The 13,230-nt window shown below is 41.8% G+C and overlaps 1 protein-coding gene across 2 annotated transcripts; it reads right to left on the bottom strand.

Moving 5' to 3' along the window:
• Positions 1-1,295: 1,295 nt before the first annotated feature.
• Positions 1,296-11,741, bottom strand: LOC120798940 (tropomyosin alpha-4 chain). Of its 2 annotated transcripts, XM_040143733.1 has the most exons (9): positions 11,337-11,741; positions 8,824-8,949; positions 4,345-4,478; positions 3,242-3,359; positions 3,059-3,129; positions 2,835-2,910; positions 2,425-2,487; positions 2,269-2,338; positions 1,296-1,637 (listed from the first exon to the last, which is right to left on the bottom strand). In XM_040143733.1, the coding sequence occupies exons 1-9, from the start codon at positions 11,448-11,450 to the stop codon at positions 1,555-1,557; spliced, it is 855 nt and encodes a 284-aa protein (XP_039999667.1). In that variant the 5' UTR covers positions 11,451-11,741; the 3' UTR covers positions 1,296-1,554. The 2 variants fall into 2 exon arrangements, with proteins under 2 accessions (XP_039999667.1, XP_039999668.1); XM_040143734.1 differs by lacking the exons at positions 8,824-8,949; positions 11,337-11,741 and adding an exon at positions 5,751-6,086.
• Between the last annotated feature and the right edge of the window lie 1,489 nt (positions 11,742-13,230).

The raw sequence follows: 13,230 nt of genomic DNA, 5'->3' as shown, positions 1-13,230 counted from the left end.
GTATACAATATAACTGTATATTAAATGTTGCTACAATGTTACAATATGTACAGAATTGTGCAAACGTTTCAGGCACTTCGGATGTTTAGACTCTTATCCATCATGCAACACCATCAGGGAGGCGTCTGATCGGCTCCAGATTCATTCCGCAGCAGGACAACAACAACAACCCCAAACATACAGCCACAGTCATGAGGAGCTATCTCCAGAGACGGGAAGAACAAGGAGTCCTGTAACAGATGGCCTTGGCCCCCGCAGGGCCCTGATCTCAACATCATGGAGTCAGTCCGGGATTATTACACGAAGGGACAGAAGACAGAGACAGTTTAAATCCACAGAAGAACTGTGAGAAATTCTCCAAGAGGCTGGAACAAAGTACCTGCCAAGCACCTTGAAAAACTGCTTTAAGCGTACCGAGGAGAACTGGTGCTGTTTTAAAGGCGAAAGGTGGTCACATCAAATATTGATTTAATTTAGGGTTTTCCTGTTTACTGCACTTTGAGTACCTCTACTGAGTACTTCTAATTTTGATACCTTGTGTATATTTTGCTGTATATATTGCTTTAAAGTGTTCTCCTCTTTGAGATGAGAATTCTTAACATAAGGTCCAACTTGTTGTTTTCAGAGCTTTCAACCACATCACATGGCCTTCCTCAGCAGATGGGAGGTGCTCCGTTGTCATGACAATGGTTTGGTTATTATTTAGTTAGTATGGTTTAGTACTTATTACTAAACCAATGTATGGTGCTTCTCTGCGAAGCAGAAACCAAAAATAAAAACTGATGAATGTTGTTGTCATCATAATAATTTCTCATTTAGCTAGCATACACTAATAGTTGACAAAAGGTCTTACCTGATAGCTCACTTACTACTCTCTGATAAGGACATAATATTTTAAAGTAACCCCATGTGGTGATCTGTCATTTGACTGCTGTCATTAATACTGGGATTGAATTTTCACTTACACATACTGTATTCAACTGGAGAAAAACGAGTACTCTGACATTACTGTTGTGGAATCAAATGGGCCGGCAGCGAAGCAGTAGCTCCAATTTTGTGTCTGAGGAATTCACTGTCTTAGCAGAGCGCACAAAATAAACAGTGTGCGCGTTGGCAGATGTAAATTGAAGGCCAACGTCTTTCTCCTGTTACGGTTTGTGGCTACGTGTTGAAATTGCCTGAAGGACACACAAGCACACATGTAGAACCGTGCATACTACCACAGAAGACACAGACAGCCAACACGTAAAGCTCACTTCACCGTCATCATCATCATCATCATCATCATCATCATCAGCGTTGTCATCAGTTTTATTTGTGCTCAGAGTTTGATCTAACACAATTTCCAGAGCCGAAACTGAAATCATATGGACCCAAAACTTTTTTAAAAAAGGAAAAGAAACAAAGGACACATAAATATATAAAAGGGTTACATGTGTTTTAACAACCAGGAATAAGAGTGAAATTACAGAGACTGGATGGCATGTGGAAAATATCTTTTATAAAAACAAATGTTTTTTTTTTTTTGCATTGTTTGATGTTCTTCTTGGCATTTTACAAGCTACTTAACTCCTGCAGAGTTTGGTCCAGGACTTGGTGCATTCCTATGTTTTCCTCTTTTGCGTGTGATAGGTTCTCTGCAATAAAAAAGTAGCAGCAGACATAAAACGTAATGCTTGGTTAGTGGACAGATCAGTTGATAACATATATACAATAAGTAAGCTACTAAAATAAGGTTCATTTTAGTGAAGGCAAAGAAACTACATATTGAAAAACTGCTGCAGAGTGGTAAAAAGCAAGCTTAATTGAAAAGACTGAAGACAGGATAAAACTGAAACATCTTTATTGAGCTTTGCTTGAATGGGAAAGCAGCAAGGAGCAGTGAGAGCAAAGGGAGAAAAGAAGAGACAAGGTGCTTCCAGTTAGGCAAAGAAAGACAAAGGGAAAGTGAAAACATCATGAGCTAAACCCAAAATAAGGTTTACAAGGTGTTCATATCATTGAGGGCATGATCCAGCTCCTCACTGATAGCCTTGTATTTCAGCTTCTGAGTGTACAGTTCGTCTGCAGGTTCAGGCGGAGAGAAAGCAGGTGGAGGAGGTTGAGAGGAAAATGCAGAATTGTGCAGACCACAGGTGGAAATGAGGAGGAAAAAGAGAGAAAATCAAGGAAAAAAGATTAAGAAAACTAAAGATTTGAACAAAGGTTGAGTAAAGAAACATCGAAGGTCATTGCAGTATTGAAAAGCAGGATTGAAATGAAGTGTACCTTCTAAGTCATCTATGGTCTTTTCCAGCTTAGCCACTGTTCTTTCTGCAAACTCTGCACGGGTTTCCGCCTTCGAAAAAAAACAAACAAATGTATTAATCATCCAGATACAGCTTAACTTAGCTTCCCTCTGAGCTTGAGCAGACATGAATTTACCTCCTTAAGTCTGTCATTCAGGACTTTAATCTCCTCCTCATATTTGTCTTCTTTCTCAGAGTACTATGGAGACAGAGAAATAGTTGAAGATCATTGCCAAAACAACAAATATCACAATGCTTAGTTCACCTTTTCATGTTCAATATTTAGATTGTAAATTATACTGATGTGCATGTTATATGACATCTGTCTCTTTTCAAGAAAGTTAGATGCGAGTTTTACAGTTTTGAAGCCCATTTTGGACAAGACGGGAAAGTATAGGCAGGAAAATTGAGTGGCAAATAATTTATCTAGCTTTAGGAAATCCAGAGGAAGAGCTGAGCTGTCCTGCTGGGCCACAGCCGTGAGTGTTCGCGTGTGAAGTCGTTTGAGGGTCAAGCAACAAGTGCACCGCCAAGCAGAACACTTACCTTATCAGACTGAGCCTCTAGCGACTTGAGGTTGTTGGTGACATTCTTGAGCTCTTCTTCCAGGTCACCACATTTCCTGCATGAACAGAGAGAAAACATCAATTATTGTTTTTAGTGACTGTTTCTGGCACTAAATATGTCTGTAGCCGACGTGATATCTTGGTGATAACCAAATGAAATCCGCTAACATGCAGACAGCTTGTGTTTGGTGGACTTGTGCTTACAGTTCTGCAATTTCTGCCCTCTCCTCTGCTCTCTCCAGCTCACCCTCAAGGATTACCAGTTTACGGGCAACCTAACATTAAAAACGACATGAAAGCATAGTTGGGCAAAGACAAAAATTACATCAGCTTCTTGACTCAACTGAAAACTGTGAGTCAGCTGAAATGTGACCCCCGTGCCCGTACCTCCTCATATTTGCGGTCTGCCTCCTCAGCGATGTGTTTGGCTTCTTTGAGCTGCATCTCCTGAATCTCCATCTTCTCCTCGTCTTTCATGGCTCTGTTCTCGATCACCTTCATGCCTCTAAAGATAAGAGAGAGACACGCGGCCTTTGGTGGAAAAAGAACCACAACGTTCTTGACATTTCTGAAGCAATGCGGCACTCAAGACGTTTAAATCAGCTAGAGGTGACATTTTCAGTTCAATATACCCTTTAAAATCCCAGTTTCTGTGTTAAATCGCCTTGATTCGGTCCTAAAACTATGAAGATACTTGAGAAACTGCCAATGAGCTTGTGGGTATGTGTGTCATTCGCTTTATTTTCATTGAATTGTCCATGTGGTTCTGTGTTGTTTGTGGTTGCGGTTCAACATAAGCTTTGAATTTGTAATTTCAAATTGAGAAAAATTAATATTTTCAGAACCAACAGTTTGGCAAACTTCTCCGCTCTTTTCAAGAAAAATACATATGACCACTGTATCTGGACCAGGGTGATAAAAGACATTTCCCTTTTGGTCTATAGACATCTCAGCAATGCCTCTATATACAGGATCTTTAGATTGAAAAGCTCACAGTGTGCTAAATGCCTTTTAACACACAATAAGCTATGCACCCAATGAGGCCTTACCTCACTTCTCCCAACCTATCCCTCTGGATTTAAGATGGGTGCTGCAGTTTTTAGAAACGATATATTTTCATGCATACTTTGCCGTGCTCTCGCTGCCACGTCCAGTGCCGAAGCCCAGTTATAGTTAACATCAGCACAGTACCCGTAATGTCTCTGACTGGTGGAACCCGCTTGAGGGATTGTGGATAGTGTAGTGCTTTCGACAAAATGACGAAACATCAAACAAAATATCTCAACCCCTGACTTATGGCTTCCACAGCCATAAGACCATCATTTTTCTACCTTATAGCTGATGGCATGTCTACAATTTGTGGCTGACACATTATAGGTAACCATGACGATATTCATTATGGTGACAATGATTTTTTTCACTTGGAACTTGCTCGACTGCTGCACACAATATCGTTAATTCTCGTGATTAATTCTTGCGTTGATTGTCACCTTTCGCTCTCATCTGCAGCCTTCTCAGCCTCCTCAAGTTTCTGCAGGGCTGTGGCCAGTCTCTCCTGAGCCCGGTCCAACTCCTCCTCCACCAGCTGGATCCTGCGGTTCAAAGATGCCACATCGCCCTCAGCCTACAGCAACAGGGAGAAACAAAGAGAAAGAGAGAGAGAGAGAGAGAGAGGTCAAAGGTTAGCCGGGAAACATGCTGCTGCCTCGAGAGGAAAGGCGCTGTTTAGGACGGCCAGAGCTGCACACTCAAAACTGACTTTAAAATGAAAAAATCATCGATTTTAAAAATGTTTGGTTTTATGGCTCTTGGATTTGAGTGCAAGGTCTCACTAATACCGCAGTTATGGTTAAGAGTAATCATTTCTTGCTATCGAATGGTCTGAATATTATGGGCTACTTATTGATAATTGTTTAATTATGCCTGTTTAATCTCTGGAACCTGTCACAGTACTCGGGGCATGCATCTATTCCTGTTTTCCCTCTCCCTCCCGTCCAGTGATTCGGGTTTTTAAGTGCAGTCAATTTCACTCTTAACAACCACGATGAGTTCTGGACTTTGATTCCTGACCGGATACTCTGAAAACATGCTGACGTAGTTTTAACCCTGACATACTGCATCTGAAGTGGTGCAGCTGAGCAGAGTCAACCCATTTTATGTTTGGGGGACAAGGGAGAAGTCTCTTCCTCTTCGCAGCCTGTTTCCTGTGGGACTGACATCACGACATGTCTGCTCCCTTCCTCCTGTGTGGAGGAGGAGGAGGAGGAGGCAGGACACCAGCTCCCAGTTTTCATTTATGGGTCATTGAGTCAAAAAAAAAAAAAATCCGAAGGGCGAGAGGAGCAAAGATTTTTGAATGTTTCGCCAGACGAGATCAGACCATTCCCCAAGTCTCTTAAACTGTAAGTGGGAGAAATCCAGGTTTGTGAAACGCTGTAATCCTGTCATCCCTCAACATTCAAACCAACGCGCTGACAGTTAATGTGATAGCGAGGGCGCCCGCAGCATTTCTAGGTGTTTCAGCACATACAGGGCGGGTTGAAGTTGGATAACCGATAGCCGAACAAAAGTCTGCGAAGGAGTGTCTCTGCACTGATGCCTCAGCTTCCCACGAGGCTCTAAAGCCTCCACTATCCTGAAACATTAGAAGATTAAAAAAGAGAAGGGAAAAAAAAAAAGAGACACGTTTACTATTGGGATACACAGGGAAAGTTTCAGATTCTCACAGGAGCGCTCTGTGAGTCGCCTGTTATCACCGCTACCTGCAGTCCAACACTGACAGATTTCCGTGTTGAAAGCCTTCGCGGTCCTCGCTAGAGGTGCCCAGCGGCCGAGCGAGCGTTAGCGTCGAACGAACAAACGCGGCTCAGGTCGGACAAATGATGAGCGGTCTCACTTTTTCGCGCAGTTCCTGTTCGGTGTCCAACTCCCTTTGTACCGCCAGCGCACGGTCCTCCGCCTCATCGACTTGCTGCTGCAGGGTCTGGATTTTCTTCTTCACCACCTCCATTGATCTCGGCGAGACTGTCTTCCTCAAGAGCGACGGAGGAGCCCCAAAATGCGGCAGCCCGGAGTGACTTGCTGTATTCTTCCAAAGTTATTGATCTGCGTCTAAGTCGCAGGCTCCCGAGGAAAGCTCTTATTTTTTTCTTTCTTTTTTTTTTCTCTCTCGGGCAGGAAATCGGGGACGTCCAGTGTTGGGATGAGGGAGGAGGAGGAGGAGGTGTGTGTGTGTGTGTGTGTGGGGGGGGGGGACTGGGAGTTTTCAGGAAATTTATGGCGAGATCCTCCAATCCTGTGAAGAAGTCTGTCTCCGATGACATCACAGGGTTTAGGAGGGGAAGGGACTGCTTTTTTTTCCTCCACAAAAGAGGTGTGTAATGTTAGGTAGTGTGTGTGTGTGTGTGTGTGTGTGTGTGTGTGTGTGTGTGTGTGTGTGTGTGTGTGCGTGCGTGCGTCTGGGTCTTCTATTGTGGACTTATAAGGCAAATGCAAGGTGTTGCTTAGGCTGCATTTTTGTGCTCTGATTAGAAGGAGCAGGGCAGGGATCGGGAGGAAGAGTGCGGTCTGAATCATCTATCGGATTCAGACGTGAATGTGACTCGTAACATACGACGGGGTATGGTTGTGTGAACGAGAGCCGAGGGGGGGCAAAGTGTGTGTATGTGTAAGTTTGTGTATGTGAAAGAGAGAGAAAAGGAAGTTATGAACTATATAGAAATCAAAGGTCCAAAGATTAAGTTTTGCAAGGGGGGAGGAGGGAGGGTCTCGGGTGGGGTGGGGCGGCAGTAATCCTCTTCAACAGGGGTCGTTGACCTGCAGCGGCTTGGAATGTAAATTGATTTGGTTGCAGACGTGACCCGCAGCCATCGGGTGGCGACACATTCATTCAGCGCCCCCTTCTGCCGCCTCCTCCGCCTCCTCCTCCTCCTCCTCCTCCTCCTTCTCCTCACTTCTCAGAGCAAAACCTGGGTTTATATTTTTCTATTTCCTTGTATCACATTTATATGTATCAGCATCCCGCATAAGCAGTGTGAAAACACATTAGAAGAAGAAGAAGCAGTGGTGGACAGACCTACAAAATCCAGATTCTGGGGGCATCTGATGGGTCATCTGAGACTGAAATCATTTGTTATCTGTCCTTTAATCTTTGGGGTCTTATCTCGGCTGCTTTCACTTGGTAGTTTTAGAGGTAGACTGTGGGGGTGCTTTGATTTTAATGCTGTGTATTCAACTTGATTTTAGCATAACTTTTAGAGCTGAAACCAGAAGTCGATTAATCAATTATTAGAAAATACAGCGACTATTTTGATAATCATTTAATCTATTTAATTATTTTTCAGGAGAAGTGACAAGCATTTTCTGCATATAGCTCCTCAGCTGTGAAAATGTGCTGCTTCTCTTTGTCTTTTGTGATAGGAAACTGAATATCTGTTGGATTTTGTACTGTTGGTTAGACAAAATAAAAATATTGAAGACGTAATTTTTGGGCTTTAGGAAATTTTGACTGTTGTTTTTCACTATTTTCTGACATTTGTAGACCAAACGATTAATCGAGAAAAAAAATCATTTGGAAAATAATAAGCAGATTAACCAATAATCAAAAATAATGGTTAGTTGTGGGCCCTATAATTATGTATGTGTGCAACAAAACTTGGTTTTGTGACTCTGAGGTAATGCGTCTTCCTTAAAAAAAATAGAAAAACTGAAACATATAAGATGAGAATCACCATGTGCCACCAGAAAAACTGCTGTTTAAATTATTTCTGGTGCCATATCAGTCATGGCCTACTGTATTTAGGTAATACAGGTTATGAATCCCTCAAGCCCAGTCTGCCTGTCTCCATATTTTTTTTAATAATTCAAAAAAAGAATTTTTTTTTTCACTAAACCTTTTGCTTTACATAAAAGATAACACTTTGTTGTCTTTTTAAGGTAAATGAGATATTACTGCAAATGAAATACACCCTCTTTAAAGGTGAGTGGTCATTGACCATTGTAGATAGATAAAGTATGTACTGAGAGTCTGGACAGAGGAGATTGTAATGTCTCCGCCCCAAGAAAAAGCCGGAGCATTGATTTCATTAGACACTGCAGTATGGGGTTCTCTGTTTGCTTAAGCTGCATTCCTGAGATTCCTGGTTGGCTACAGGCTGGCCAAGTTTTGTCTGTGCTTGAGAAATAGTTCAGTTGCAGACTTAAGTGAGCCACCGATAACTCAGTGATTCTCAACACTATTTGGGTTAGAGGATTCAAAATTAGTCATTTCAACATTCATTTCAGGGTTGTTGGTTTCCTTCCGCAGGTGATTCTACGTTGTGCTCGATCAGTGGGTCGCAGTGTGAAAGCAAGAGTGTAAAATTGTTTCTGACATACCGTATATACTGTATGGTACCTGACTCTGTTGAATACACAAAGTGATTTTCCAACTCAATCTCATGGCAAACCTTTGGAGTAAATGTCCCCGTGACTGAATTCTTATCTTAAAATGGTTATCCGAATATCTTAGTCCTTTGTGTTCTTGAAATCATTGAAACCTTTAAAAGATTTTGCCCTTAGTTTCCTTGATTGCACCTGGATTAAAAACTTTCAATTTAATTACTATATTTTCTGAGTGTGTGTTTTAATCACTCTACTCCCAAGTTTCATAACTCTGAAAACAACTAAACTAAATTATTAAGGCGAGTCCAGACATGGCCTCTTCTGGGAGAGTAAGCAGTAAGAGCAACCCTCAGACTGAGTGTGTGAAGTACTGGATTCACTGATTCTCTTAACTAATTTTGATGGAAAAGGACTAAATCCAGAATATGCCCCCAATCACTGTTCTTTTTCATTCACAGAGCAATATTTAGATCAGTCCAGCTGAAAGAGTGGATATTGATACTTTGTAAGACTGAAACTTAGAAGTTGTTTTGTTCCGCTGTAATGTGGATAATTTGTTTCAGATGCCGTCTGTGTGGTAAACTCACATCTGTGGCCTTCTTCTCCGACAATTCCAGTTTCTCCTGAGCGTCCTTCAGGGCCTCCGAGTACTTGTCCAGCTCATCCTCTGTTCCCTTCAGTTTCTTCTGCAGAGCCAGCAGCTCATCCTCCAACTGAAAGACAGTAATCACGATAGAGAATTAGAAAGGATACAGCAAAACAAACCAAGTTTTTTGTTGTGTAAAACTAAAAAGGAATGAAATGACGTGTAGAGCATTATTTTAATGGGAAGATATCACATCTGTTGTTTTGCAGAACGCTGGACTGTTGATTTTATTCTTGATATATTATACAGGTGAGGACCACTTTAAAAGACAGTGGGAATACTCAGCAGTTTATGTGTTCAGATTGAATCAAAACAAGTTAAGGGAACTTGGTCAATACCCACAAGCACTCAGGTACCAACTTGGATTTTCTGACTTATTTCTACTGGTATATAACCACACAGATAGTTCTGTTTTTTTGTTTTGTTTAATTTTGTTTTTTCGCCACACAGATACAATGGAGGTTAAATGGCATTTCATATGGGATGTCACAGCAATTAACAGTTACAATTAAGCAAGAGTTTACAGCCATGCTTGGGGATCTTTGAGGCTGTGAGGCACAGTGGTGCTTTGAGCTAAATGCCAATGTCACCATGCTAACATGCTCACAGTGCCAATGCGTACATTGTTCATGGTCAGCAGGGATCATGTCTACCATGTTCCCCATCTTATAATATCATTATTTTTGCAGCTACTTGGTCAAAACCCGGAATTTTGTCTGCACACAGTCTCAGGGCACTCCATCCAATAGTTCCCAAGAGAAACATGGCTGGCAGGGCTAAAAGTTCAAAGACGTGTTGCTGTTACCTTTGAAAATACACAGAATATGCTGTCAACAGTATTCATCAGGACTGTTTCTTCAGTAGAAAGTAGATCCAAAGTAAACTGTTCATCATGAGGTCTGTGGAATATTGAGAGTAACCCAGGACATTGTTTCTGAAAAGACACATATCTGCTGAATTTTTTGTAATTTGGATGCGCCGATCCTTTAATTGCAGTTGGCCTGATGTTATGTGTATTGTATGTTGATACTCAGTATTTGTTTTGTTTATTTTCAGTGCCTTCTGTCAGCATAACCGCACTCTGATTTTCGCCTCCTCACGCCAAGAATAGCAAAGAAAGCATCTCTTAGCACTGCTTGTATCCCTGCCGTCCAAACAAACTGAAGAGCTCCGCATAATCTTCTAAGATTTCATGCTGACTGCTCCCTGATGTGGAAGACATGCGCGGTGCTAGTGACAACTGTCACTCCCTGTGTGCTCTGTGGGTATGATTAGGGCATTAGCCACCTCAGAGAGGATTCTTTCCCCTTGCTTTAATGTAGATCCTGGCTTTGCCCAACCTCTCCTACTCCCTGCCGTCTAGCATTCCTCTCGTACCGCCATGATGACGACACCAGCTCCCGCTGTGTAATAATTGCCTCTATTTAGAAACCTCAAATATCCTATTACATCTCCAGATTCTAACTTTGCTTGTATCAAGTGGTACAAATGCGCTCTCTTCAAGTTAGCCCTCAGAATATCAAGCTGTCTGAGGCTCTAGCACTTCAGTGCCAAATATGGGTGTGCAGATATTTGGAATTCGTCAGGTTTCTCTGATATTGTACGGACTTCAATTCAGACAAGACTACTGGGTAACTCAGTCTACTAGAATCAGAGCAACAGCTGCTATTGATGGTGTGTTTTAACTCCTGCAGCGACATCCTGGTAGCTTCAAGTAATCCCTCTGGTTCACTGTTGACAATGTGTCCAGGAGTTCTGTTTGTGCTTCGCTGTGGACATCCTCCACATTCTCCTGCCCACGACAAGGCAGGGCTCTGGGGCTCGGTATCAGCTGCTCTCTGTAATTCAGCATTTGGTGCTTTAGGAAATACTTGACATTTTATGTTGAGCCCCACTACGGTCTGCACAAGTGTTTTGGTGACTTTATTTTTTATTTTAGACCAGATTTTTGTTGAAATTTAAAGAAAACCTGTCCGTTAATGTTATATCTTCACAACAAATTAACAACATTGGGCTGTTTTCACAAAATAATCTACGTAAATTAAATTAGGTGTCACAGTAACGTTAATGTTTTTTTTTACTGCTCCAGATAGAGCTGTGTGATATGATTGAAATCAATATCACTTTATTACTGAGAAGTTTTTTTGATATTGATATATATCATTACATTGAAAATTTCCACAAAATGATATATATAAAATAATCCAGTTGATGTTCCATTGGCATGCATCTATTCTTGTCCTTTTTTACTGCTGCGATGCTTCAATTTCCGTGTGTGGTATCAACACAATTTACTTTACCTTATGTATGAAAGTCCATATGCCATATTATTGATTTATTTCCCAACTATCTCCACATTCAGTACACTTAGTGTTATACAAGAGCACACATTGCCCTTTCAGTCCAGCAGATCCGTCGTGTGGTTTCCCATAAAACCCATCATCAGTGTCTCACCTGCTTGCATTTATCCTCTGCTGCCTTTTTGTCAGACTCAGCCTGTTCTGCCCTGTCGATGGCGTTCTCCTTGTCCAACTTCAGCATCTGCATCTTCTTCTTGATGGCCTCCATGGTGACAGTTGGGTCTCAGTGTCTTCGCGGGCTTCACAGGAAAAAAAAAAAGTTCTGATTTCTTCGGGTGAGAAACTGCTGTAGATGTGCAGAGGTAAACCCTTCACAAGAGCCCTGGCAAGTTTGACGGGGAGAGCAACTGGCAGATGCAGAGGAGAAGAGAGAGACAGAGGGGGAGCTCAGAGCGAGGGAGCACAGGAGGGGAGAGGAGGATGCAAACTGAGAGTCGGTAGAGCCCTATGTGATTTAAACTTGACTGGAGGTTTGGAGACAGCCCCAGTCCCTAGTGACAGCCCTTTCCCACCGTTTACCCTTTTCCGCCACACCCCACCATGGTTACTCTACAACTTGGTGTGCCCCCCCCCTCCCTAGTGTTCACCTCTCAGAAGCTCTTGGAGGAGCCGCGTGGTGTAGATGTTTTGGTAATATCCATCCTTTCTCCTTATTTGGATCATGGCCTTTTTGTTTTGGACAGAACTGGAGAGGAATAGCAGATAAGAAACAGGAGAATGATCCAGCACACAGACATCAAAAGGACGTTATTCACATTAGTAATATGAGTTACTAAAGGTTAATCCCCCCCCCCTTTGGGCTTCATATCTATATGCCTGTGTTGTTACTTAGGAATGTTCAAATTGATGTTAATACCAGAGTTGGTTAGAAAGGACATAGTTTTCATTCTACCGTCGAATAAAAAAAGGGCTGTATGGAAAATGATCCAGCCAAAGAAAATTTGGGGGGAAGAGCTGTCTGCATGTGATCTACACCAGACAGCCGGAGCTTAACAGTCGAGCTACACAGACATGAACCATAGGTTTACAGCAATTAAGATCCTCTTAATTACTATTGGTTTGACAGACCTTTATTTAGATCTGTTTTCTGTAATTTGTGAGGCGCACAATATAAAAAGCATTGTTGGCCGGAGCTATACACCTTTTTTTATGCCGATGGATTCCAGGAAATATGATTATATGCACCGTGCATGGTATTGAGGCTCCTCATGCTATGCATGCAGGTTCTTTTTAGTATGGTATGTTTGCACATGAAAGTTTCTATCAGAAACCAAATATCAAGAAAAGCAAACTGGAAAAAATTGAATTAATCACAAGAGGATAGAGGTGATACTCATATTTATGTTTTTATTTAGGTTATTTACAATTAATATTGGTGAAAAAAGTTAGTAATCTAAATTGTTTTATGTGGATGGGGGGTGCATATGGGTGTGTGTGTGCTAGAGTCATTAACACTGATGGACCTGTCTGCTTTCTTTCAACCCTACTGAGCCAGCTGCCCCAGCTAAAAATAAATATTACAAGGAAAGTCAAAGAACAGTGAGAGCGTACAGTGCCCATTTAAGTGACATCTGAGAATAAACTTGGACAGATGCATCTTTTGTTTTTCATGTTGCATTGCCACTTTTGCAGTATGCATTCCCTTGGTTGTTGTTATTTCTTATACAGACATTGGTACAGAGGACGATGTCCAGGAAGAGTGAATTGAAACCAACCCTGAGAATCCGGGTTATCTGCAGGTACTTTGACTTCGAGGAACATGTTGCTGTTTCAGTGAAAACCATGTCTCTCCAAGTCTGGAGAGTTTTAATTTTCCAGGTAAACTGAAGGATCAAGACTTCCTTGGTGTAACGAGAAGCAAAATAAACCATTTTAAATCTCACTGGATTATATGAAAAACGTACTGTCACAAACCTAAAAATGTTTTTTAATGGGAAAGTCATGATATGTCAGATTTAGCTGAGATAGGTATGAGGTTTGGAGCAGCT

Source organism: Xiphias gladius, chromosome 14 (genome assembly GCF_016859285.1).
Source record: "Xiphias gladius isolate SHS-SW01 ecotype Sanya breed wild chromosome 14, ASM1685928v1, whole genome shotgun sequence".
Lineage (NCBI taxonomy): Eukaryota > Metazoa > Chordata > Actinopteri > Istiophoriformes > Xiphiidae > Xiphias > Xiphias gladius.
Note: the sequence above shows the minus strand (reverse complement) of the source record. Positions and strands in the feature narration are given on the sequence as shown.